General features: G+C 39.7%; 1 protein-coding gene across 2 annotated transcripts; it reads right to left on the reverse strand.

Annotated features, from left to right (window-relative positions):
* Positions 1-369: 369 nt before the first annotated feature.
* LOC121319223 (activity-dependent neuroprotector homeobox protein-like) lies at positions 370-21,889 on the reverse strand. 2 transcript variants are annotated; one of them, XM_041256427.1, is made up of 4 exons: positions 21,290-21,889; positions 6,400-6,516; positions 5,664-5,756; positions 370-5,531 (listed from the first exon to the last, which is right to left on the reverse strand). In XM_041256427.1, the coding sequence occupies exons 2-4, from the start codon at positions 6,505-6,507 to the stop codon at positions 2,133-2,135; spliced, it is 3,600 nt and encodes a 1,199-aa protein (XP_041112361.1). In that variant the 5' UTR covers positions 6,508-6,516; positions 21,290-21,889; the 3' UTR covers positions 370-2,132. The 2 variants fall into 2 exon arrangements, with proteins under 2 accessions (XP_041112361.1, XP_041112362.1); XM_041256428.1 differs by lacking the exon at positions 21,290-21,889 and adding an exon at positions 21,108-21,282.
* Between the last annotated feature and the right edge of the window lie 4,345 nt (positions 21,890-26,234).

Below are 26,234 nucleotides of genomic sequence, written 5' to 3' on the forward strand. Positions count from 1 at the left end.
CAATTGAGAATACGTGGAACAAGTTGAAAATTGCTGTTCACCAAAGGTCCCCATCCAACTTGATGAAGCTTGAGCAATTTTGCAGAGAAAAATGGGCAAAAATTGCAGTGTCCAGATGTGCAAAGCTGGTAGAGACTTATCCAAATACTCATGGCTGTAATTGCTGCCAAAGGTGCCTCTACCAAATATTGACTCAAGGGGGTGAATACTTGTGCAATTTTCTGTTTTTTTTATTTGTAATTAATATAGAACAATTTGTAGATTTTATTTTTCACTTTGACACTATGGAATTTTTTTGTGTTGATCAGTGGCAAAAACTCCCAATTAAAAATTAATTTTGATTCCATGTTATAACACAATAAAATGTGGAAAAGTCCATGGGGGGTGAATACTTTTGAGAGCCACGGTAAGCCCTTCCCCTATATCAGCTATCCACATGTGGTTCTAAGGAAGAATTGCGGGTCTATTAATAAATCTCATTCAAAGAGCTGCTGTTATTTCAGTGCCTCCTTTCTAATGGTAGAACAGCGCTACGTTTTGTTTTCAGAAAACAGTTTGACGTTTCCATTTTATTTTGCTCCAATTTCCATATTATATTGCAATCCACTGCTAAAACTAGGACAGTCAGGAACATGATGGGTATTGGCTGTGCTTTAATCTGTTGTCATTTAAATCAGGGTAAAATATGATGGAAAACAAGTGCCTGTTGTGCATCAGTGGTTATGCATAACAAAAACATATACAGAAAATATAGTATACAGTATGCCAATAACAGGAAATAAAGTTTAGAATAGCATATGTGGTCTGTGAAATTCTGTATGGTAAACCAGTAAAGAAAATGTCACATCTGTGCTGGTCTAGTGGATTTTGGTCAAAACTGAGCTATGACAAGGGTGAGTGTCCATAACATTGTAAGAAACACACAGGCATCAGAAAGGACTGTGACAAATGGCAGGCGAGTAGCACTGTTACAAGAGGGTGACCCACGGTTACAATTATCTGTTCATTAAAATCAAGTTCAAATCGGTTACTCACATACTTTTGGTAAAACAGAAGGACAACCATGCTTGCTTTTTCATTTATTACCCATGATTAAAAAATATCAAGTAAACCGATCACAAAGCACGATACAGCACTTTTATTGTTCAGAAATGAAAAATACAAAAGGGAAATAAAGACCACAAATTAAACATACATACAGTGAGTCATATATTAGATGATATAATGTTCACAACACCAAAAGGTGTTATTTTCTAAAAGTAAAACTATTAAAAAAGGAAACCCCATGGGGCTGCTCCATTCAACACGGTATACTACAAAGCACAGCTCTATGGAATATTAAACTTAGTAAAACTGTGATTTGAGCTAGATAGATTTGAGAAAACAGTCCTAACTTTACAGTCAATAGTAATGGCTGATTCAGGACAGGAAACCAGGTCCTGTATTGTGAAATGGCCAAGGAGCATACATGTTCCTTAAATTAAGTGCCTGCAAAATACTATGCTTTTCAAAATACAGCACTTTCTAGCCATATGGCAAGTGAACTAAATGCTGAATTTTATTACACAGCATGTGCACAAGAAAATATATAACGAGTACACAGTAGCAATATGATAAGCTTCCTCAGTATAGTTCTAAAAGACTGTACAAATATACACTGTTACTATTTTTTGAACGAATATATGAAAAACAAAAAGTTGAAGGATTTTTTTTATACATACTGTTTTTTTGTGCAAAATTCAATATTTACTCATTTAACCAACCAGCTACTTAAACCACTGCCCCAACTACTGAATGCAAATAACATTTCGATAAAGTAAATAGTGGAAAACACAAGATTTACAAGGTAAAGTAAAACAAAAAGGCTAAATTATTTATTAAACTTTGTAAAAAAAAAATTTTTATGGTCGCTGCAGGCCACCAGCTCTGTCTTTCTCCAAGTTACTTCATCTCTCAACCATTTATTTATATATATACTGCCACTGTGGATACAAAATTCGCTAGAATATGATGGCGCTAAATTGGCCTTTTAATTAGCTTGTGGTGAAAAGTGTTACCCCGCTTAGCAAGCTAGGGTGGACCTGTGGGCTTCACAACTAATTAGATGCAGCTGTATTTTACAATTATATACATTATGCTTGCTGACTGCTCAGTCCAACACCAGATAATAAGCTGTGTACTGGCTCTGAGGAGTTCTCGGACATGCTGTCGTTAGACTGTTCCAGCATTCTGTCTAGTCTCTCATCTCCGTCGCTATCTGCTGTGCTGTTTTGCCACTCTGGAGCAGGATTGTATAAGCTGTCTTCGTTTTTCGGTGAGGCGATTTTCCATTCCGGTACCGATGAAGGCTCTTTGGACCAGTATTTCTCATCTGTCTCAGAATCATTCTTGCTTTCCCCCTCTCGGAAGTCACTCTTTAGGGAAGCAACCGTTTCCTCTGCTGACAGTTTACTGTCCTCGCTTTGGGATGTGTCTTCATTCCACGGCTCAACCTTTCTCTCCTCCATGGCACCGTCCTCCAAGTCTGAAGTGTTCCGAGATCCAGGTCCACTGTCTGAATTGGAAGCTCCATCCTCCTCCAACCCACAAGCACCTTCCATGACTGGCAGCTCCTCCTCGGATACATAGCTGTCGTTCATCTCCGATTCTTCTATTGCACAAACACCTTTAACGTCCGATTCCTCTCCGTCCATTTCACAACAGTCTTCCTCCTCTTCCAATTCACCTCCATAGTTCATATCGGATTGTTCTTGCTCCTTGACTGGCTCAACTTTCATTCCTGTTTCTCCACCCTCCTCCATGTCACAGCCTCCTCCTTTCAGCTTGGTCTTTTGCACTTCTAAAATGTCTTGCATTTCTGTCTTCTCCAATTTGCAATCATCTTTCATTTCCGATTGTTCTTTCACCAGAGATGGTTCCTCCTCTGTTCCGCTATCCGATCCCTCGTCCATAGAGTCAGAGCTAGCATCTTTTTTGTTCGAGTTGCTTTCCTCTTCCTTGGAAATGCTGTTTGAGTTGGTTTCCTCCTTAATCTTCACAATACCTTCTCCCAAACTGGTTTGCGTGGAAATTTGTCTTTCAGAGTCTATTGAGGGTTTAGAGGTCTGCTTCAACGCAGTGCTCTCCTCCAGACGTCGGTTGATTGAATCGACAGACCTTGCAGTATTGGTTTTAGACGTCCTGCTTTCGTCGTCATCCTTGCTTTCGAAAAACCATTCCGGCTCAAAATCCAGGTCATGTTTAAGTTTATTAACTTCCCTCATATTGAACCCTAGGAGCGCAACAGGTTTGTACCGCTCACAATCTCGGATGCACTTCTTTCTCTTTGTACTGAAATGTGTTGAAATATCAGACTTCCATAACCACAAGCTAGCTGCCAGCTTTTCAATTTCCCTCCTGGAGGGGTAAGGTTTCTTGTTGAAGTACGACGTAAGAAATGTCTTTCTAGCCTCGTACGAATCATCTTCGTGACCCTGGGGATCCAATGCTAGGACTACCGGCTCTTCAGGTTTCTCTATAAAAGTAGAGGGAAAACGATCACCATCCATTCTTCTTCTTTTCGACAGGCCTGGGTCTAAATACTCCAGTTCTCTTTTCAGAGAGCCTGTTCCCTGTGACTGGTTTGCTCTTGGTGGTGCACTGCTTTTTTCTTGACCATTCTGCGTCTTCCCTACACCTCTGCAGTGAACAAGGTGCAACGTTATAGTGGATGCGGTCATGTTGCTTGTATACACACCCAGGCAGTGGATGCATTTGTAAGTTAGCTTTTTTTCCACCGGATGGACTGTCTGAATGACCTGGTGCCTCTCCCTCAAGTGATGAGCTAGAGCATCAGATATTGGCCCTTTCAAAATGGAGAAGCACAAAGGGCAAAGGGTTTTACCCACATCTTTTTTGTACGGTACTGCTGTCTGAGGTGCACTTTTCACTGTCTGAGCTTCAGTGCTCTCTGTCACTTTCGGTGTAGCTTTTGGCGGAATGGATACATTACTACTCTGTGCATGGAAAGCAACAGATTCCTCTGGGGCGTCACGCATGTTGTAAGTGGTCACAATTAGCTGGATATTTTTGGGATTACCCTGTTGCAGCGTCAGATCAAAGGTCAGAGGTGAATCTGTTCTGGGTCCCATGACTTCGTTGGGATGAACCATTCGCATATGCGCAACCATCTTCTCCACGTCGTTGAAAGAGGCGCGACAATGCGGGCACGACAGCCCATGAATCAGCATGTGATTGAGTAGCGTGTCGCTGGGCAAGTACCGATTACAGTAAAGACACTTGCTTGTGAAATTATGGATCTTCATTATGTAGTTTGCCACTGCTGGCACCTTCTCAGCTTTGTGTTCCTTTTCAAAATGCGCACTGTAAACATTCTCTGGAAACAGCTCGTTGCAAATAGTACAGATCTTCCACTTTTGAGTATACGACGTACCAGCGTTTGTAGAGTTTACAGTCTTTGTGGCGGACGCCACTGTGTTTGCGGATTGAGCTCTTGACTGTAACTGTGTTGACTTCATTGATGAAGATCCTACGTTAGCACTGGATGCATTTCCAGACTGGAAACTGAATCTTGATGGAGTCTGACTCCGGGACTCTGACATTCCTGCACTGGAATTCCGAACGTTTCCCCCTGGAAGCTGCTGCTTTACAGTATGAGACTGCTGTGGAATAGACACCTGTGCATTGCCCGGCATAGGGATTCTCATTTGCTGCCCAATAGAATAACCTTGTGTCATGTTTTTTATTCCATAGGCATTCTGCTTTATGTGAACAGTGGACATCATTCCTGCAGAATTTAGTCCAGGTTTTGGTATAGCTAGCCGACTCATCATTTGCTGTGAAAGGGATCTAACATTACCTGGAATTACAGTTTTTTGAGGCATACCTAAAAGATTCTTATCTTGGGGTTTTGGAGCCAGCAACATCAAAGGCTTTGACCTTGGGACTACTACATTGGTGTGCCCTATCATGGCAGTTACCTGGTAGCCTATGCGTTCATGGTCTTCAATAACATGCTGTACTAAAGCCTCATAAGACTTTGGCATGAATAAGCATCTTTTACAATGTAGGTTTCCATCATCACGTGCACTGGCACCATGAGAAACAGCACCGTTCAAGGATTTTTCACCTGTCTTGACAACGTAAGGTGAGGCCACATGCAGAAAGTGCTCCCTATAAATGTGCTTTCGGACGACATTGTACAGAGGGTCTCGGTATGTGCACTTCTTACAATAGTACACAGCCTGTTCTACACTATCAGCCTGCTTAGATTTAAGGGTACCGTCAAGTTTTGCTCCCTCTTTCAACGCGTTAGGACCCCTATGCAGGTTGTTTGTTTGCGGAACGTGAAACAGTTTAATGTGCGTTTCCAATGTCTTTTTATTTCCATTATAGGTGCAGTAAGGGCAGTTCAGCAAGATCCGGCTTTCAAAGCTTTCACTGTGGACGTTGCGGAAATGGCTCTTGTAGGCAGAGAAGAACTTCGAAGAAAAGGGGCAGCCAGTGCAGCAGAATGGTTTTGATCGGTACTCCTGAAACAAACAAAAACACGACTTAGTACAGTGGAATGTCTTCTAAGAAGTGCCCAAGACTGAGGATCACACTTCCTATGCCATTGCCAACCCGCTGAGCCACCTGGACAGAAAAAGGCACAAAAAACCAACCTGGGATTTTGTTAAAGAAGGATCCCAATATCCGACATCCTCCCATGAGGTATTCTTCACATAAAAATCATTCGGTTCAAATTCTTTGAAGTCCTGTAAAGAAAGATTTGAAAGTCATTTTGGGGTTATTGCATTAGTTAGAATTGCTATACATCCCATGTGTTTTCTCTTTCATGCCTGGTGCCTAAAATAAATGATTGCTCCAATTAATTGCACCAAAAACACAAACTACCATGTATTATTTCTAATAAATCCCAACAGTTAAATAAAATCGCTCTTCTTTATTACCTTTCTATAGCACACATTTGGATTCACGTATAACTAAAAGAGAAATATCTTTAATGGCGTGTATGTACATTCTTGTGATGGGATACAATCTGGTTTTGCAATGCACAACGGTGAAGAAAACTGCTTACACTACTGTTCTGGATTCTTCTCTGCTTTTCACAAACCGCTTTTCCCTCATGCCCTAAATGCTTATTGTGAATTTAAAATCAATAAAATGGCTGAACAGCCATTAATTAAATTAAAAGCAAAAAAACCCACAACATTCATTTAGTATATGTCAGCTATGCATGGATCAAATTCTCAGTTATAAAAGAAAGCCCTGCATGCGGTTCTCCTGTGTGATTACCAGGGCCAAATACATATCTTGATCTCGTTGGGATGAGGTACGGGCTCATGGTCCAGATTCCACTCTCTCAGCAGACTGACAAGCAGCTTTGATGCAGCTTACCTCTAGATGATCTTTACAGTATTCCAAGCCGATATCACTCAGAACTTTTTTCACGGTTTTCCGGGCCTTCCTTAAACTGCCAACATTGTTGACAGGGAGCTGAAACATCTTCTCTGCCTGAAAAACAAAGTGAAATACAATGATTACCCGATGAGGAAAATTACCACAAAACTTCATGATGAATTTATTATTTATTCCCTGTTGTACTGTGCTTGCTGTACAGAGACAGAGGTGGAGATAACATCATGTATATTACAATAATTTATTTTTTGCATGTACATGAAAATTACTAGGATACATATTTTCCAATATAACATTTTTTCTATATGTCAACTCTCATTAACGAATTTCAAGGGACAAAACACATTTCAAATACAGCTTAACATACAGTGCCCTGTATGTTAAGTGCCCAATATGCCAAAAAGCACAAGTTTGGTAAAGTCCCACATAATCATTCACTATGAATATTTATAGAGTGCTCCCTTGCTATAAAGCAGGTCTTGGGGGACACAACACACATCTGACAAAATAACTCCCTCTCTATAATGCACATATGGTGATGCAAAAACATAACCTTCTGTGAATTAACCATGCATAAAAGCACCATGTTATAAACGTTTTTTTTTTGTGTAAAGAAATAAAGGCATTCCCACTCATGGATCATTTTAATTAGCAGTTTTTAAACTATAAACGAAGCGACAGGCAAGCAAAATAAGTGCGAGAAGGAGAGCCGATCGGGAGAGGGGAAGAGGGAATGGGCTCGCCCCAGGTTTGGCTGCCAGAGAGGGGCTGAAGCGAAGCATCTCCCGGAGAAATTAAATGCATTGTAATCCGAAACTACAGGACAGGTGGAACCTGCAATTAACTTTCATTTCAAACTGTTATTGTGCAATAACGCAACCTGGTCAAATTTGGACTGATGAAAATCACCAAGGGTCCTACTGCTGAAAGGCTGATTCCATTAAAGTCAGATAGTGCAAATGTAGCATATAGACTTACTGAAAACAAATGAATTCAGGAGCTTAATTACTAAAACATTTCACACATAACTAGAGGGGTTTATTTCGAGACAACTTGATAGTTTTAAAAAAAAAAAAACAAATAGAAAAAAATAACCACAAACACTGATTGTACCGATTAAGATTTCATATTTATGTAGCTATAACAAAAATGTCAATCATAATAATAATAATAATAATAATAATAAATAATAATGGCAGTCTTTGTATACAAGAAAAACTTTAATATGAATTAGTAGAAGCATAACTGTACATCTCTTCCTGCACGCTAAGTGTGAAAAAACACAGTGATTAATACGTTCCATGTTCTCAAGCACTGGAAAAGACTTCCAACCTTTACGAACCAAGTATCTTATTAGGGTAGGCAGGTGGTTAGCAGGATTGCCAAAACCTTCGAGGCACGGGCTGCAAACCTTCCGGGGGAGGGCGGTGAGAAAGCCTGTGTGAGCATCACTGTGGGTTGTGAAGAGCATATCTTAGACACAGCACTGTTTTAAAAGAAATATTTCTTTCTTTCTTTGTTTATTGGAATAATGTAAAAGACACACACGGTCTAACTGAGTACTATAGCACACGCGAGTTAGGGATGTGGTTTTTTTATTGAATGTTTAAAAGTTATGCAGGTGTCCGCGTTTAAACCATAGCTACACACTCTTTATACTGTGTTACATTCTGATGTATACCGACAGCCCTGGTTAGAAACCTTAAATAAAGCAAAGCACAGTTTAATATCGCAAAGACTTAACTACAACTTGATTCAGTGGTTAACTTATGGGAATTAGTTAATTAACCGGTAGAGTCATCCGTGCATGTAATAAAGGTAACAATCTTATTGTGGCTGTCCTGTATGTAATACTTAAAAAAATAAATAAATAAAATATATAAAATATATATATATATATATATATATATATATATATATATATATATATATATATATATATATATATATATATATATATACATATACACACACACACACACACACACACACACACACACACACACACATTGTACAAAACATTAGGAACACCTGCTCTTTCCATGAAATAGACTGACGAGGTGAATCCAGGTGAAAGCTATGATCCCTTATTGATGTAACCTGTTAAATCCACTTCAATCAGTGTAGATGAAGGGGAGACAGGTTAAAGAAGGATTTTTAAGCCTCGACACAATTGAGACATGGATTGTGTATGTGTGCCATTCAGAGGGTAACTGGGCAAGACAAAAGATTTAAGTGCCTTTGAACGGGGTACGGTAGTAGGTGCCAGGCACGCCGGTTTGAGTGTGTCAAGAACTGCAATGCTGCTGGGATTTTCACGCTCAGCAGTTTCCCATTGGGCCCCTTGATAAAACTGGAGCAAGGTTTGAATGCCACAGGATATCTGAACATCACTGCCAATCAGGTGCGTCCCTTCATGACAGCAGTGTATCCGTCTGCTAATGGATTTTTTCAGCAGGATAATGCCCCATGCCACAAGGCTAGGATTGTCCAGGAAAGGTTCCACGAACATGACAGTGAATTCAGCTTACTGCAGTGGCCTACCCAGTCACCAGATCTCAATCCAATTGAGCATCTGTGGGAGATGGAACGAGCTATTCAGAGTAGAGATCCACTACCAGCCAACTTGACAACTGTGGGAAGCACTGGAGTCAACATGGGCCAGCATCCCTGTGAAACGCTTTCGATACCTTGCAGAGTCCATGCCCTGATGAACTGAGGCTGTTCTGTGGGCAAAAGAGGGTGCAACTCAATATTAGGAAGGTGTTCCTAATGTTTTGTACACTCAGTGTGTGTGTATATATAAAAATGTGTGGAATCAATATGTGTGTCTCTTTGTATTTGTACTGCTCTACTGAGATGTACCTGTGCTGGCCTTGTGAGCACAAAGTGAATGAACTAACCCTCCCCCCTTTAAAAAAAAAAAAAAAAAAAAAAAAAAAAACTACCAATAATAATTTAAACCAAAAAAAATATCTATACAATCTATCTGCTCAGGGATCAGTACCACAAACGGGAAATAAATATATATTTTTTTAAATAATGATTTGCAAAAAGTGTACTGGTAAATTAAAGCCTATACATAAATTTAATTATATGTATGCGTTCTCTGAATTAATATTGAAAACAAACAAACAAAAAAAAACCTTCCTTTTAAAATCGCGCTATACGTATTCACAGGGCTGAATAAATGTTGGTCACTATCTACAGTGTTCTGTTTATGGATGTTTGCTTTTTACTGCCGTCAGTAAGTCCATCAACAGTAATGTTTTCATTTCAAATGATGAAGCACTGAACTTCTGTTTTTGTGGTACGGCAATTTTTGTTTGGCATAATGTAGATATCACGGTTTTCTCATCCGGTTCCTCAAAATACTTCCTTACCCCAGCGGACTGGACCCTAGTGTTGTAAATCAAACCCGGATAGATTACCGTGCAAATTCTATTCACCGATTAACGATCTTAAAAAAACAAACAAACACTGGATAGGATTTATTGATTGACACTTAACAGCATCCAATCACCACTCTGGGCTCTCCTCACTGATCGGTAGATATGGGTATCCGGGGCAGGTTTACTATCCTAGGAGACCTCAACTGATATTAAAATGAGTGAACATTTTTGCAATTGTCCAAAATGAATAAAAATAAAATATTACAATTACTGCAGCGGATCGTGTACAATAATTTTGCATTCTACTGGTGGCAAATTATTTTGTACAACCTGGAGTTTTTCACTGGATCATAAGTCGAGCTACGATCCAGCAGCATTTAGACTGCAATCAAAAATGAAAAAGGTTGCAGAGTGCATTGCTTCAAAACGAATAGGTTAAATTTTTAAAAAAATAACACGTTCTGAAACAGCAGTACATGACATAGTAATGTTAAATATTAGTTTCGCTCAAGACAGACGGCTACAGTTGAGACTGATTTAAAACAAAATATGTATAAAATACATTAACAAAGCAGGTTGCTCTTAATCTCTGCATCATCATCCTGTATTTGTACAGGATGTACATTCTCAGTAACTTTTAAAAGCAACAACACAGATTACGTTCTTGACAGTAAGTTAATATTGAAGCGTGCACAGGTGAAGGCAGAAGCAGGGCTGGTAGGTGATGTAATCACATACAAAGACAGCCTTATATCCGCTCCTTGCAAAGGAGGCGGCTCTTTTGTACAGCGGTATCGGCGCTATGCTAGTGCGAGAGGTCCCGGGTTGACACCTGCCCTCCACCTGTGTAATACGCCTGCCTGCGTTAACCTAGAACGCTACAATATATACAAGACACATTTTTAATTTCATGGAATATTCGATTTCATTAAAATATTATCGATTTGTTATTATGGGGTCCCAATCGCTAAATAATTTGATTATTATTGTTACAAGCCTACTGGATACCATACCAGGCCTACTATAGCTTGAACACCAATGAAGCGCCAGTTCGACAGAGAATAAAACCCGCCCCAGTGTCAATCTTTCTGTTGCACCAATTAGAAAAGCTACTTGGAGGAAATTGGTGTAGCACCAGAGCAAGCTGATACGTGACGGACTGATTTTATATGATGACAAAATTACTAAAATGAATACATTAACAAATATGCATTTAGTGAAATTTGTAACATGACAGGCTATACATCTAGCATATTATTTAAGAGGTAGAGCCCATCCGTCGATGTGGGCTCTACCGTGTGGTAGATGAGCGCGACTGGAGTTATGCGTCCCAAGCCGTAAGCGAGGGCGCTAACAAAAGTCAAGGTCATCTACCACACGGTAGAGCCCGCATCGAGAGGGCTCTATTGCTATTAGAAAACGATTTATTTCTTTACTTTCCCTTTAAAAAAAACCTTTAAAACCTATATTTACCTTGAACTTCTGATATTTCGCCAGGTAACCTTCCGCTGAGAAAAATAGTCCCTAACAATATAAAAACAATAGATACGTATAGAAAAAATATTATTATTATTATTATTATTATTATGCTAACATTTATTTACTCACTCTTTCTTAATATAATTTATCTGGACATGTTCAATTGTTGAATAGTCCGTGTAGTATTGAGTCAGACTCTAAACTACTTGTTGGAGGCGGGGCATCATTCAAGCAGGCAGGGAGTGGATTGGCTGGTGCGGAAAGAACTGAAACAGGGTTGGCAGTTTGACTGGCTGGTTTTGAGGGAAGGTATTGTTTGGATCCAGCTGATGACAGAACTGTAGGCCAATCATGTCTTTCCTGTTGATTTGCTGTCCAGTAGCTGCGAATTGAGCCTTCATTACGGTAGACCAGCGTCAGAAAGTATGTTTAAGTAGCTTTTTATGTTATCAGATTAGTTGTAGATTAGAATGTTAATGGGCGGATTGATTTAAAATTTAATTCACAGTTAAGCACTTCAACGTTCCAGTGGGCATCTATGCAAAACAGAAGCCTGCTAGATCTGGAATCTGATTGGCTGGTCGCACTCAATCGTTCTTTAATAAACTTTTAAGCACTTTAGAATTTACAAGTTTAAAACTCCCATCCCTACCACGAGTTTGTGCTGGGAGGGTGTTACTGTAACTCAAATGTGAGAATAGATTGAATTAGAATTGCCATTACACAGCAAATAAATAAAACAAGCTGATCGTGGGAATTCTACATTTAAAAATACTTATACTTTTAAAAATTATAATTGATAACATTTGATGGAACGAATATATAGAAAGGTATAACGCATTAGACCAAAGTAACGATCCTGATAACATGGCCCCAAGTCTCTTAATGCTGTGTTTTGTAAAGAAGGTTAAGCATTTGCTCAACATTTGTGTGATGAGCAAGCTCAGCTCATCTCATTTCTGTTTTACAATAATCACATTTCACTCTCCGACGACTGGTAGGTGGCATTTTAATAATAAAAATGGAAATTCAACAAAATATGAATGCAAAGAAATGCAACAATATAGCAAAAAGCTTGTACTCCCACCGATGCCACATTACTGCGGTCAAGCGTTGTTTGCAAGCACACGGCATGCAGGGTAGAAAAATGGCATGATGTTTTATCTTGTGTAACTAAATACACCCCAAACAGAGCAGAGAATGATTATTAAAGTGAAGTGTCCAGACTGTGTGTGGGACAATGTGTTCCAGGGGGGATAGTGCCTCCTTCAGATTAGCGGTGGCAATTTTGAATAAGATATGAGTGTACCAAGAATACACAAATACTCATAACAGTAACAGGTCCTTAGAAGGTACAAGGGAAATGTGCGCACAAAACAGTATTTCAAGTTTACAGACAAGTTGGAACTGGTCATCCAAATTGTCAGTTTCCTTGTGATACTTGAGTCAGTCCAAATGTAAAATTTAAGAAGAAACTGTCTTAACAAGCAGTCTCAATTCCGTGTGTGCCTTAAGGGGTTAAAGCAGATGAACTCATCTAAAACACAGCAATTGAACTAAATACTTCCATATAATAGTTAAAGGTCAAACATACATTGTCCCCATACACTGTATGTTAAGATTTTTACTAGCCTTGCAGGGATGGCAAAACGTGTACATTGCATAGCAGTCTGGTCCATTCCAGGTTTTACTATGAGCTTAACTATCCAGTATAGGCAACATGTTCAGGAGTAGCTCAATAAGCTCACAGTACAACCTAGAACAACTAAAATTGCCATGCAGTCCTATTTCCATCAACATTTATAAATAAACAAACTGCATTTTTCAATGGTTCATTAAATTCTGCCTTGCGGTTCCCAAGATACCAAGGAAATGTCTGTACCAAGTTTCACCACCTCTATTCATAAAGCTTTAACTCGTGTTTATAGAATATTTAAAACTCTGTCCTTTTTTTAAAATTAAATACAGTAATCTGTATCCACCCATCACATATCAACCCAAACTGCTTATCCACCACGATCAAGCTCTTCAGCAACGTTCGTTTATTATTGAACAGAGAAGATTAGTTTAGAGATTGTGGATCCTACCAAAGTTTTTAATGGTATTTAAAACAGGATTCATTTATCTGCCTTCTTACATATCCACCCTTACTCTGGTCCCACCGCAGTTGGATATGCAGCGGATTACCTTACATGGACATTCACAAAACTGCCCAACCTATAAAAGCACCAATAGTGTATGGCAGTATAAGGAATGTCAAAGTTATGATTTTATTCCCGAACACAGGTTTTCAAAAAAAACATTTTCTTCAACTCACAAGTTCAAGCTTACTGAACAGATCCCTACGTCACAAACTTGGATTCATACAGCAAATACTGTAGGGCCACAAACACAGTGCTGACAGCAAGTGTGTGTTTATCATTTTCGAACATTCACACAAATTTAATTGGGAATCATTAGAAAACACACACAACACTGTATAAAATATTATATACATTTATATTATATAAAAACCTAATAATTACACAAGTAGTAACTGGTGTTTTTACAGAGGGTGTATACTAGTACACTTTTTTTTTTTTAATCTTTTGAATGTATGGTTCATTAGTGTGGAATCATTATAGGTCAGGGTTAAAATGCCCTTCAGAGATGTGCATCAATTAAGCAACCAGCTAGTGCTGTCCCAACCAGCACTGCTTTACTTTCTTTGATTCTAGCTAATATTACAAATCCATAAAAAACAGCCATGAACAGCAAACTGTGGATGCAGGTCAGATGCAATGTTTTTGTGGTTTCAAAATGCCTGTGATCACAATGGCACATGCACAGGGCTAGAGACGAAGAGTTTGCTTTGGGAGCCAAGGGCTTCTAGGCCAAATCCAATTATTGGGTGCCACTTCTGGAGTAGCGATTACTACCACATTCAACTGCTTAAAACACAACAACTGGGACTTTATACACCACTGATCTCCACTTTTTTATGTACTGACTGATTTCTCTTTTCATCGTTTTAATTACTATTTTACTTATTTACTGTTTCATAATTGCCTTGGCCCCAAATTTTTTAGTTGATTTGTGATATTAAGTACACCATCTGGAAGGCATGCATTGGACTGCAGTTCTTGTGAAACGTACCGTATTCCTTCGAATTTAAGATGCAGCCCAAATTTCCCACCTTCAATTTGAGGGGAAAAAAAAAATCAAATAAATATGCATTTACAAAGACACAACCTCAATTACGCATGTGGAGGCAGTTTGCTGGCTGTCTGCTAAACAGATCATTACAGTTATGTGGTGCTTCTCATTTCCAGTCAGGGTTTACTCCCAATTTGTGAACTGTGGTACTGCTTGGCATGTTGAAAAATATGGAGGTCTGATCAGCATTTCCGATCTGTCCAAGCTGGTACTGTTTGTTAGAAATGCTGAAATTGTAAAAACTTCTTTGAATTCCTCTGGAAGTTAATGATGCTTCTTTGAAAAGCTGCCTGCATGTCTGGATGATTTGAGATCGGGCAGTAACGTTGCTGTTTGTGTACTTGGGTAGTCACGTCTTTTGTTGGCGTTTTTGATACACACATCACTACTGTACTTGAACTGAAGACGCAGATTATTTGAGATGCAGTTCAAAAAAGTGCAACTTCAATTCAAAGGAATACAGTATATAGTTGTTAATACTTAATTTAAGGAAGATTTTATTTGCCAAAAAAATCTCTTTTATACAAACTTTAATGGAGAAGGTTGCTGAACTTGAAATACAAAAAGAACTACAAAATAAAAATGAGCACTTTATTAAATTGTTTTCAGCAAATTAATACATTTTGGATTCAGAAGGAGAGGATGCAAACATTTAGAATTTAAGCTATGAATGTGCCAATAATATTCGTTATTTAGCAGACATTTTTATCCAAAGAGACTTGGAGACTAGGGAGCGAACTATGCATCAGCAACTCCTGCTGCAGAGTCACTTACAACAGATCATTGGTTTTATGTCTCATCCAAAGGACGGAGAGAGTCAGTGGCTGAGCTGGGATTTTGAACTGGGCACCTCCTGGCATCAAGCCATTTTCTTTAACCATTGGACCACTTCTACAATACATACACAGAGAAATTATTAGAGATTTCAAGCACTGGGCAACAATGAGTGCGTGATAGATAAAAACAAGGGTGAGGTGCAGACAGTATTTTTGTATTGTAATAATTTTGCCTAGGAATACTTCAAGTACCATATAAATGAACATCATGAACAGTAACATCTGCAAACACATTTAAAACTGTGACAAGTGTCAAGTTCCTTGACTGTCTCCTGGTGTGGTTACTTCTCAGCATGCATTCCGTACTCCTGAATAAAGCAGGAGCCCAGCTAAAGATTATTTTACAGTCTTTTGTGTCTGTGGAGCTCTCATCTTCGACTAACCCAGTAAACCGAGCAGGTCTAACAAGGAAGGCACCTAGGCATCTCTGCAACCAATAGGTTATCCTGTGACAGGGCATTGAGGGAACTCACGGCACTGGAGTCCTGCCTGGATACACTAGGGATAGAAAAGCTGGCTCTGAAATCACCTCCACAGGTATACTCTACCAATACCTGCCCTCATTTTACCTGGCTTGATTCTGTTTAAGAATTTAATACAGTACAGTTACTGAATAGAAATGGCCTCACACTTGTTGCCAGTAATACAACCTAATTCAGTTTATAAATCTCTGCATAACTTGAACCTGATTATAATATCTATGTGAACTGCCCACCAAATATGGCCCTGACTTCTGGTGCCAGAGCCTTTAGTTGCCATGCCCCTCAAACCCCGTACCTGGTATTAGTTCAATGATTTCAACAGTGTGGCATGGATTCTGTACCAGCAATATTTCACTCAATTGTTTGTGAAAGTCTCACAGTAAAACAGTGACAGGGGGAACACTGTATTAAAATGTTTTCTGCACTAAACATTAAAAGCCTTGTTTGGTGAGATAGTGTTTTTCCACCTTTAAAATGTACCAGCCATTTGATGCAATATAAAGGTCAGTACAGTCGTATACCCGCCTCCTTACTTTAATTGTGTAGGGTTTCCAAGTCAGCATACCCAAGACAATATCAAATCAGTTTAGAATGGGATTATCAGCAGATATGGCCAAAGTCACAAAAGGCTAAGTACTGATTAAAAACCTCCACTGAAGCAAACTGACACCCGACCTGTAGACCTCCTTCCAGTCGATATCACAGACTAGTACTTTTAAATAGCTGTACATCATTTTTAAATAATAATAAAACACTTGTACCTTATCATATCCAGATACATAACTAGCATTTCGATTTGATATTCATCTATGCTTGTTTGTGTCTTTCTTTTTTTAAATACTGGTAGAGTAATCGTCAGATTGCTAGATCGTGTTGAAATACACGGTTTACATTTTGCCTTCACTGGTCCCTTTTTTTTTCAGCATTTTACTTTCTGCTTAAGTCACAGATTCTACTGTTGAGTGGCACTACTGTAATGCTGACACGAATCACACCGTGGCAACAAAATTGACTTTCTAAAAGGTATGATGAAAAACACTTCTTGCACAACTGGTATGAACTTGGGGACTGGTTGTGTGTAGCACACGACCTCTCCTCGCTAATATTACCATACCTTGACACTGTCTCAGACATTTATTCACCTGGGACTCAGTTTAAAATCATTCACACTATATTGTGATGCTCCTGACAGGCTACTTGTATGATGCATAATCAGGTAAGTTGATCATTACATACCTCTTATGATACATCATGGGAAGGAAGTTTAACGATTCATCGACATGCAACGAATCATGAATCAATTCAACCCTACAGGCACGACCCAACCATCCCGGCCCACTGTGCTCTGTACAGCTGAGTAATAATGCCCCCCAGGCACTCACAGCACTGAACGCTTTACTGCAGTTGGGTGTGGATAGTGCTGCTGGCGAGTGCTTTGGGCAAGTGATAAAACAAAAATAAAATTCCCAAAAAGCATCCAAATGTGCAAAAACAAACAGCATGCCATCTGCTGAGATTTATAATTGATCCAAAGAAGGAACTATGAACAGCACAGGCTTTAACGTTTTAACTTAAATGACTGTATAGTCGGAACCCTTGATGACCAGTTGAATTATACAGCATCGTCATGTCTTGTGATTCCACATCATCCAGCACCGAAACACTGTCACATGTCTATTGCTATTGCAGTGCTGGAGAGGAAAATGCTCAGCTTTGTTTCAAATGATCTGTCCTATTTAATTCCACAACTTCTGTGGATGAGAATTTTCGCTCGTCAGTCTAGTTCCCAGTTTTCTAAATACCGAACTTTAATTTAAAACTATTACTGAAGAAAATAAATAAAATATGCAATTAACACACTGTGTCATTAACGGTTGCCTTGCTTAATCCTGATCCTCCAGACGCAGTACCGCTTAAAACCACTAGTGCAATTAATTTTTGATGAGTATTGTAAAGTGCAAGCTCATCTTTTATGCAGTGTGCCTGAGGTCTTGTCAGTTTTGCTTAGGCACTGTAGTTAAGTTTACTATTTGGTAGAAGCTGGTATTGCATTTACAGCAAAACAGGCAGTTTTTATTTAACATTCAAGCATGCTGTGAATGCGACTAAAAAAATATTCCACACCTTATTATGTTATATGAATCTATTTTTTGAAGATGCTTTAGTGAACACGTTTAAAGTTAAGTGGCTGTTTTTTTTCCCCATAAATGTAGTCGTCTCCAATTTTTTACCCTAGTTTTCTCCCCAATTTAGTGTGCCCAATTATTATCTGTGTCCTCGGCTCACCGCTCGCAACCCCCCGCCGACTCGGGGAACGGAGGCTGGAGCGCGCGTCCTCCGAAACGTGCTCCTGCCAATCCAGCATTTTTTGCACTGTGGATCCACAGCGAGGCCACCAGACCTATAGCGCTGGAGGACAACACAGATCTGGCGGCTCCACTGCAGAACCACACGCGCCCTATTGGCCACAGGGGTCACGAATGGATGGCGAGCCGTGGATTCCCCTGCCGACCTAAGCCCTCCCTCCCTACCAATTGTAAATTGTGCACCATCCCCTAGGAACTCCCGGTCACAGTCAGCTGTGACATAGCCTGGACTCGTACCTGCGATCCCAAGACTATAGGGCACATACTGCACTCCATGTGGAGAGCTTTTACTGGATGCGCCACTCGGGAGCCCCTCGTTATGAGGCTAGTTTAAAACACAACAACTTGCTCAGGCACTACAGTGATACTTAAACTGCAACGGAATGTTCGTACACACTTATCCGTTGCCTCATTCTGATGAATGGTTAATCTATGCAGCTGATGACTGCAACTAACTCAGCATGTTTATATTTGAGATATTTTGTAAGTTTTGTGTATAGAATTGGTGACCGCACCTGTAATTGTATACAGTTGCAATATGTGAAATAGCATGCTGTAACTCCCATGCTCAGCGTTATTAAGTGAAGTCCTGACCATCTCTGGACTTCCAGGCATTTGTTTTTAGTCAGAGTTCTACCGTCTGTCTCACGCTTCAGTTTAAAAACATGTGATGTGGGCTCCCCCCATTTACAGACCAACATCATTGCACAGTCATAAATATTGACACATCTTTTAGAAGGGAGTGGCAGCATTTGTTGTGTTACTGGCAACAATGGTGCCTAACCCCAAAAAAACACTTTGCAAAAAAGGTTTGTCTGTTTTAGGTTGCAGTGTTGTGCTCTGCCATTGGACTGCACTTGCCACAGACAGTATTATACCAATGCATACTAAATAAGGTATTTAAGCAACACTGTACTTATCTGCCAACCAGACTGCAGGTGGCGGGGTCCATTAAAAACGTTGGTCGCCAATGACCTATCCTACCTCCACAGTGTATGGAACATCTTGCAGCCCAATATTAAATGCCCATCCATGCACATCAAAATCAAAATCCCATACCAAAAACTTGTAGGCTGTGGGTTGAGAATGTCTGATTAAGCCTCTGGACACCAAATGAGGAACAAATGGTTTAATAACAGATATATAATATCTATTTTTATATAGTGCCTTTCATAGTGGACACCCATCACAAACAGCTTTACTGAGGTAGACTGAACTGTGCATTAGAGAGTCACTTATAATAGGATATTGATTTAACATCTCATCCGCAGGATGGAGCACAAGGAGGTTAAGTGACCTGCTCAGGGTCACACCGTGGGTCAGTCAGTGGCAGAGGTGAGATTTGAACCAGAGACATTCTGGTTACAAGCCTGGGACTTTAACCACTGGACCAGACTGCCTTTTTTTTGCTAAACTCCACAATTACTACAAAGGGCTGGAGCACTACCAGTATGATAAGAACAAAGTATGCCGGCAACAGTGTCAGCTCCATGTGGAATAGCCTCATGCCTTTAACAGCATACTTAAAAAACTTTCTAATAAGACCATGTAAATTCAGACAATTGGTTCCCAGAATCCAAGCCCTCCGTGCCCAAAGGCCAGAACTCATGAAAAAACCATGTGGAATCAAATCACCCTCAGGAATGTCCATACCAAGTTTAATTTCACAATTGGAAGAGCTTTCTCAAATCACTGCAGCTGAAACTTTGAGTGGCTTGCATATGGTCGAGATTAACCACTAACAATATTTAATGAATGCCAAAAATACACAGGCATGAGGCATTTTAATCCTATACTATAAAAGCAAACTGGGCTTAACAGCACTGTACCAGTGCAAGAATGATCTGCTCTACTTTTTTTGTCACACTCCCCTGCATTTCAGAAAGTGCTCTGTGATAGTCACCTGTCTGTCATGTCATAGGGTTTCTACATGACCTGGATGTCATGATAGTTGCTGAACCTGGGCATGCATGTTTTCCAGCTGTAGCTTACACTGCAAGTGTGCCAGTAGGTCTGGGCTCCTCCAGTATTTATTCTAGAGGGCGCTGGTGAGCTGCAACACAGCGTTGCCATTATATAAGCCTCCACTGATTGCCTTCGCAGCCTCTCCCTCCCTTCGCTATTGAAATGGCGCCTCCTATTGAGGAGAACAAAGCCTGGTTCTATGGTATAAAACCGCAGTCAATTCTGGGTGGGGGCTGGGGTTCGTGCAGGCATCAAGCTATAGCACAGCGTATACAGAAAGTACTAGAACCGCACTAGTTCTAGATTCATTGACGAGCCCACTGTAGTTTGACTCGCCGATGACAAACGTGAAAACTTTATAAACAGGAATTACGCGCACTGGAGCAATTGAGGAGTTGGCTTTCATATTGACGGGCGGCAATGCAGTGAAAAGGCTGTGATCATTGCGGACGCTAAACTGTGGAAGAGCATATGGGTCTCCTAAATGAAAAAGGGTATGTAAGGGATTGGATCTACATATTAAACTTCAACCCCGCCTTTTTCTTAACGTCATCATCCTTAAAAAAAAAAAAAAGCCTAATTAACAATTCTTACCTCAATCGTGGGACTCGCATCATCGAATGTAGGTGATAAAAATGTAACTACTAACTACTATGTAACAGCTCTAACAGTAATGACACAAATATCACAGACACCGTCACTAGCAGTACATGACTACATTATGACAAATGAATGGGTTTGTGCTACTCACACAGGACAAAGCGTATGTCGATTGAAAAACATGCAATATGTCAAAAATGGTACCGAGTTCAGTAAAACAAACAAACAAACAACAAAAACACACAACTTCATCAGTAGACCCTGTAGCTAGCTAACACACCGATCGGCTTGTCTGGGATGTACGCTGCACTGTCCAGGGCATACAACAAAAGAACTTTGCTTTTCCAGAAAAGAAGACAAAACACAACTCACCCAGCTGTCTGCACACGCTGCTTGCCAGCACCCCGGCCAGGCTACCGATCCTATTCTGTTTTACGTTTAATGTTCGACTCGCCACTCCAGAGCGTGATAAATAAAAATGAAAAAGCATGTAAGCCTGCAACCGATATCCTTTAACCCTGGAATCGTAGTATGCGTTACGGCGGGGAATTTACCTGCTCAGGGCGACGTGGAGACAAAGAGCAGCCTCTCACACACTCTCTCCTTCCTTTCTTTCCCCCTCTCTCTTTTTCTTCTTATTCCTCCTCTCCTCCTCCTCCTCCTCCTCCTCCTCCTCACCGAAAGCCCGAGTAACCGCTTTTCCGTGCCAGGGAAACACACCGATCCGAAAGAGGGAGCTCGCCGGAGTTCATAAGACAGCGCAGAAAAGCCTCTGCTCAGACACCAGACGAGAGCTCTCGCTGGCTCTGCTTTTCGCTCTCACTTTCGCTGCTGTGCTACAGTAACTCACCCAGATAACCCCTGGATTGGGAAGGAAAGTAAAGCAGTGTTACTAGTTTTTTTTTTTTTTTTTTTTTTTTTTTTACTCAGACAATACACCCCAGCGTAAACCCACACTGGCCAAAATGGCGTCCGAGAAAGAGCGGAAGTGACATATGTATTTGATTAGCATATGGGCGCTTCATTGTCCAACGGAGTACAATTTGGATGCCCTAACCCAGTCCCGTTAGTTACCTGTATTCAGCACTAACACATACTCATCCAAACACCACGAAATACAGCTCTCACTCAAGACATGCAAGATCACAGGTTATTATATAAACCCAGAATATACACTCGCGATACTTGAAGGAGGGGGGGTGGGGTAGTAAAGAGATGACACGCTACCGCATTTCCAACAGGGGGCGTCGTGCGGGAGAGTGTGATTAAACCAGAACGCATGCGTTGAGATTGCAGCTGGCGCCTTCCTCTGGCCGATCATCGGCTGTGCACTGTGCCTAACAACTCCAGCACTAGGGGGTAAGGTGGCGTTGTGCCATCAGTAAGCTGGGTGTACCAGAACCACTTTCCACAGCCACCTGATGTGCACTATTGAAAGCTCCCCAACACCATGCCATGTGCTTGCCATTGGGATTCGTGAAGGCAAGGTTACATTTCACTGTTATTCATTAATTTAGTGGCTGAAAAGTTATCATGGAGCAATATTAGGCCATAAAGTGCGTTGCAGCCTATTACAAAAATGATGTTTTAGCATTAAATTGTGAATGTGTATTTAATCTGTTCTGTACTTCAAATGACAAGCCACGTACATATCTATACACAGTGTACAGATTAGATTTAAAGTTTAGAGTCTTGTTTTTTTGGTTGTAAAATGCATCCCTTGTATTTTCCATTACTGTGATAAAATGCTTAATTCTGATATATAGATATGCATAGATATATATGGACAGTCAGGCTTCCAGTTGCTATGGCAATGGTGTCCTGTAGATTCTTGGTACTGGTACCTATCACATTTTGATACTTTGCGTGTTTTTAAACTAACTGATTTCATAAATACCTGCACACTGAATCCCCTAAGTGACCTATACCTGTGCTGTATTTTCAATAACAAAGACCAATACAAATATAATTAAAAAAAGAATGAAAAGAAGAATGCTTTTTTTGTTTTGTTTTTTTAAATCTCACCTCACGCCAATCCCCTTTTCAAGTTGCTGTAGTGTTTAGTTTTTATTTTCGACTTGGATTAACCCAATTTGTCCTGCCACTTCCTGCACTGCATGCATTGTAGTGTGATGACAGTGGACTGTGGAAATGTAGGAAAATTGTGTTTACATTCAAGGTTATTATCCCTTTAAACTTACTAAACAACATAATAGTAAAATTATCATTAAGGATACAATTTTGTAACAGAAAAAGTATGTAAAAACCACTTCACAGTAACGGCTAAAAATAGACAATTTCACTGAATGATCACGCTGCAAGAGTTGAACATTTAAAATGTTATTTTTTAAAAATTATTATTTAAATAAACATCTATTTAATATATTTAAAGTGTATTTCATGTAATTTATTTTAACACACACTCCTAGTCCAAAGTAAATAATGTCAAAACAATAAAGTAGCGGGGTTATACATAAAGTCAGTTTTACAGCTCTTTTCAAAATGGCCGCTCTAGTGCACTGGAGTTTGAGGTCTGTCCTATAAATCACTGCAGGAATAGCGATTAAAAATAATAATAATAAAAAAAACACAGCAAGTGATCTGGCTTTTCTGTTCCGTACCACATCATGGGTCATTATTGCTGCGTTACCTGTTTGACAATGTGGGAAGTAATCCTTACACTATCAGTGCCCTAGAGCGGACATTTTGAAAATAACTTTAAAACAGATTTTAAAGTTATAAGTGTAAGTTAACAGGATGTTAACAATGAAAAGAGAGGACATACAACACTGTATTTGTCGGAACCCAATTATTTACTGTTTAAGAGGTTTGTACCGATAGTGTAACAGAAAAGCCAGAACATTTATTGTTATATTTTTTAATCGCTCCCTCTGCTTTCATGAAATGTTGTTTTGGGATATGTCTCTGCTTGTTTTGTTTGTTTGTTGTTGTCCTGTGTAAGTATTCACTTTGTTGACAGGAACAGTGGCTTGAAACCTGCTTCCAGGACACTTAGTTTAAGGCAACTTTTTGTTGTGTCAAACCCCTGGTGTGCAATACAGTAGCCTGAAACCAAGTTCCATACGACAAAGGGTCTTCGTGTTCACTGAGCTTTAGCATACCTGCAGCACAGCGAGAGCCAGCTGAACTGTGATCTGCATGGTTTTTAGATTCGTAAAATTATATGAATTTATTCATTTTCATATTTAATGTTGAGCTGCTTTCTGCATTAAGCAGCCAAATCAGAAACACGTTAATGCTATTTATTTTCATGTATTTCACCTGATTTCTCTTCAGGGTATATGTGTTGGAAATCAAACCTGATTAACCCTGTTTTTAATATCTTAATCCAATTTAAACCCCCAAAACTAATAAATGCAACCTGAAAAAATTGATAGATCAGCCAGAGCTGGATTTCACAGCACCAGGGAACCACCGTGGATATAATCAATGGACATCCATGGCTATTCAGGGATCACCTCTAGGAATAACTGCTTGATGCAAGTCGGGTGGATTCCCTGGTACTGTGGAAGGCACTAAAAAACCCAGGTGTGGCTTATCCTGGCTGGGTATTGGCTGATAAACTGAACCCTTATATAGGAAAAGGTTGGATATCAAATTATATATTTCCACATGTGTGACCAGATGACTGTTTGTGTGAAAAAAAAATAAAAAATAAAAAATAACCCACACATTTTCTGCACAATTATAAGGTTTGTGCTTTGTAGGGGAGTTATCGCTGAAGATTACAAGCCATGTGGGTAAACTGTGTCTGCTCTACACATTACAAACATGACAGCTTTGAGCAGAGTCCAGCAAAAAACAAGCAGACTAATCCCCCTCTAAAAAGCATGTAGATAGATTTGTTTTCCCTTAATTAGCATTAGCTTCCTCGTAGTGACCCCTGGGCAACGACTCTGACGGCAAAAAGCTCTTCAAATCGAACTTACCATGCAATGCTTAAGCAAAGCAATGTTGGGCTTAGTTAGTGCTTGGATGGGAGACCACCTGGGAATACTGAGTGCTGTAGGCTGCATGTTAAACTCATATGAATATATATATATATATATATATATATATATATATATATATATATATATATATATATATATATATAATATATATATATATATATTAGCATAGAATAAAGACTTGATTTAGCAAGATTTGACTTAAGTTTGCCTTTTAAAGGTGGTGACAAAGTTAACCCTAGCCAACATTTTAAGCAACTCACAGAAACCAGGACCAGAGGGCGCTTGGTGGACAGATTAAAGAAACAGTGTAGGAGACACCTTTTTTACACAGAGTGGTGAGGGTATGGAATGAAGTGCAGTGGTAGCCAGGGGTATCAAATCCCTTTGTATTATATTTCCTCCTGACTGTCAAGAAGCAGAGTGCTCCAATCCCTACACCAGGTGTGAAAGCCCCTGAAGAGCTGCACTACGGAGAGGCTAATCAGCATCATCAACCACAGCTGGTTGGAAAGCATAATCTATACAGATCTCTAGTACAGCTGCCTAGTACAATCTATACAGCTGTCACAGTTCAGTTCAACCCCCCGACAAGTACAAATATTCCAATAAAATGAGTGTTAGCAAATAGAGGACTACTCTGAAAGGGAGAACGCTGCTTACATGCTCCAGTGATTCTTATCATACTATCTGTGTTTTAACACCTCATAGAGCCAGACTACCAGTCCACACACTAAGATATAGTCAAACCTACTTAATGTCACTCCTATTGATGCCAACCCTAACCCGAACCCTATGCTTACTGTCACCACATTGATATATACCGGACAGAACAGAATCGGAGGCAATGGGGACAAGCTGCTGATAATATCACTGTGGTTATTATCACACTCCGGTCTAAAACACATTGATCAGTGATAAAACTATTTCCACCCCACCTAATACAGTCACCTCCACTTAGAACAGGCGTTTGTGTTAACATGATTCACCAGCAGTAAGCGATGGACGGTATAAACTCCCACACAACAACCTGACATTCATAATGCCCCCCAGTCACCAGTACAGTAATCAAAACAAACAAGCTAGTATGTGGTTAAAAATCTTTATTAAAACACTCATTACACTAAGAAAAAGGATTTATTAAATGTAATAAAAATACAGAAATCTGTCGCGTATCCAACTGCGATGGGGCCAGAGTAAGGGCAGATATGTGAAAAGGTGGATAAATGAATCCTGTTTTAAATTACTGTTCTGAGATTCAGCTTTTATTAGGGAGCTCCCCAAAATTCCCTGTTTAGAAAGACACAGGGTATTAATGCTTGTGACAGAGTAACTTTACGTCTACTAAGTCACACAAGCACCAAAACACACAGAAAATGCTAACAGATCTGAACAAGAATAACATTTCTACAAAAACACGTTATTTACAAAGTACTCCCATCCCCTTCCCCAGTCCATAATCAGGTCCATTCCCACACTGTCCCCAGTTTTTTGAAGCAACGTTGCATTGTACAGAGTTCCAAACATG

Source organism: Polyodon spathula, chromosome 8 (genome assembly GCF_017654505.1).
Source record: "Polyodon spathula isolate WHYD16114869_AA chromosome 8, ASM1765450v1, whole genome shotgun sequence".
Taxonomy (NCBI): domain Eukaryota; kingdom Metazoa; phylum Chordata; class Actinopteri; order Acipenseriformes; family Polyodontidae; genus Polyodon; species Polyodon spathula.

Bases quoted from the DNA above. Each gene is read 5' to 3' on its own strand.
- LOC121319223 (XM_041256427.1), bottom strand. From the start codon at position 6,507: ATGTTTCAGCTCCCTGTCAACAATGTTGGCAGTTTAAGGAAGGCCCGG. The intron at 5,757-6,399 runs GTAAGCTGCATC...CTTTCTTTACAG, and splicing joins ACTGTAAAGATCATCTAGAG to GACTTCAAAGAATTTGAACC. The intron at 5,532-5,663 runs GTTGGTTTTTTG...TGTTTGTTTCAG, and splicing joins CTTCTTTAACAAAATCCCAG to GAGTACCGATCAAAACCATT.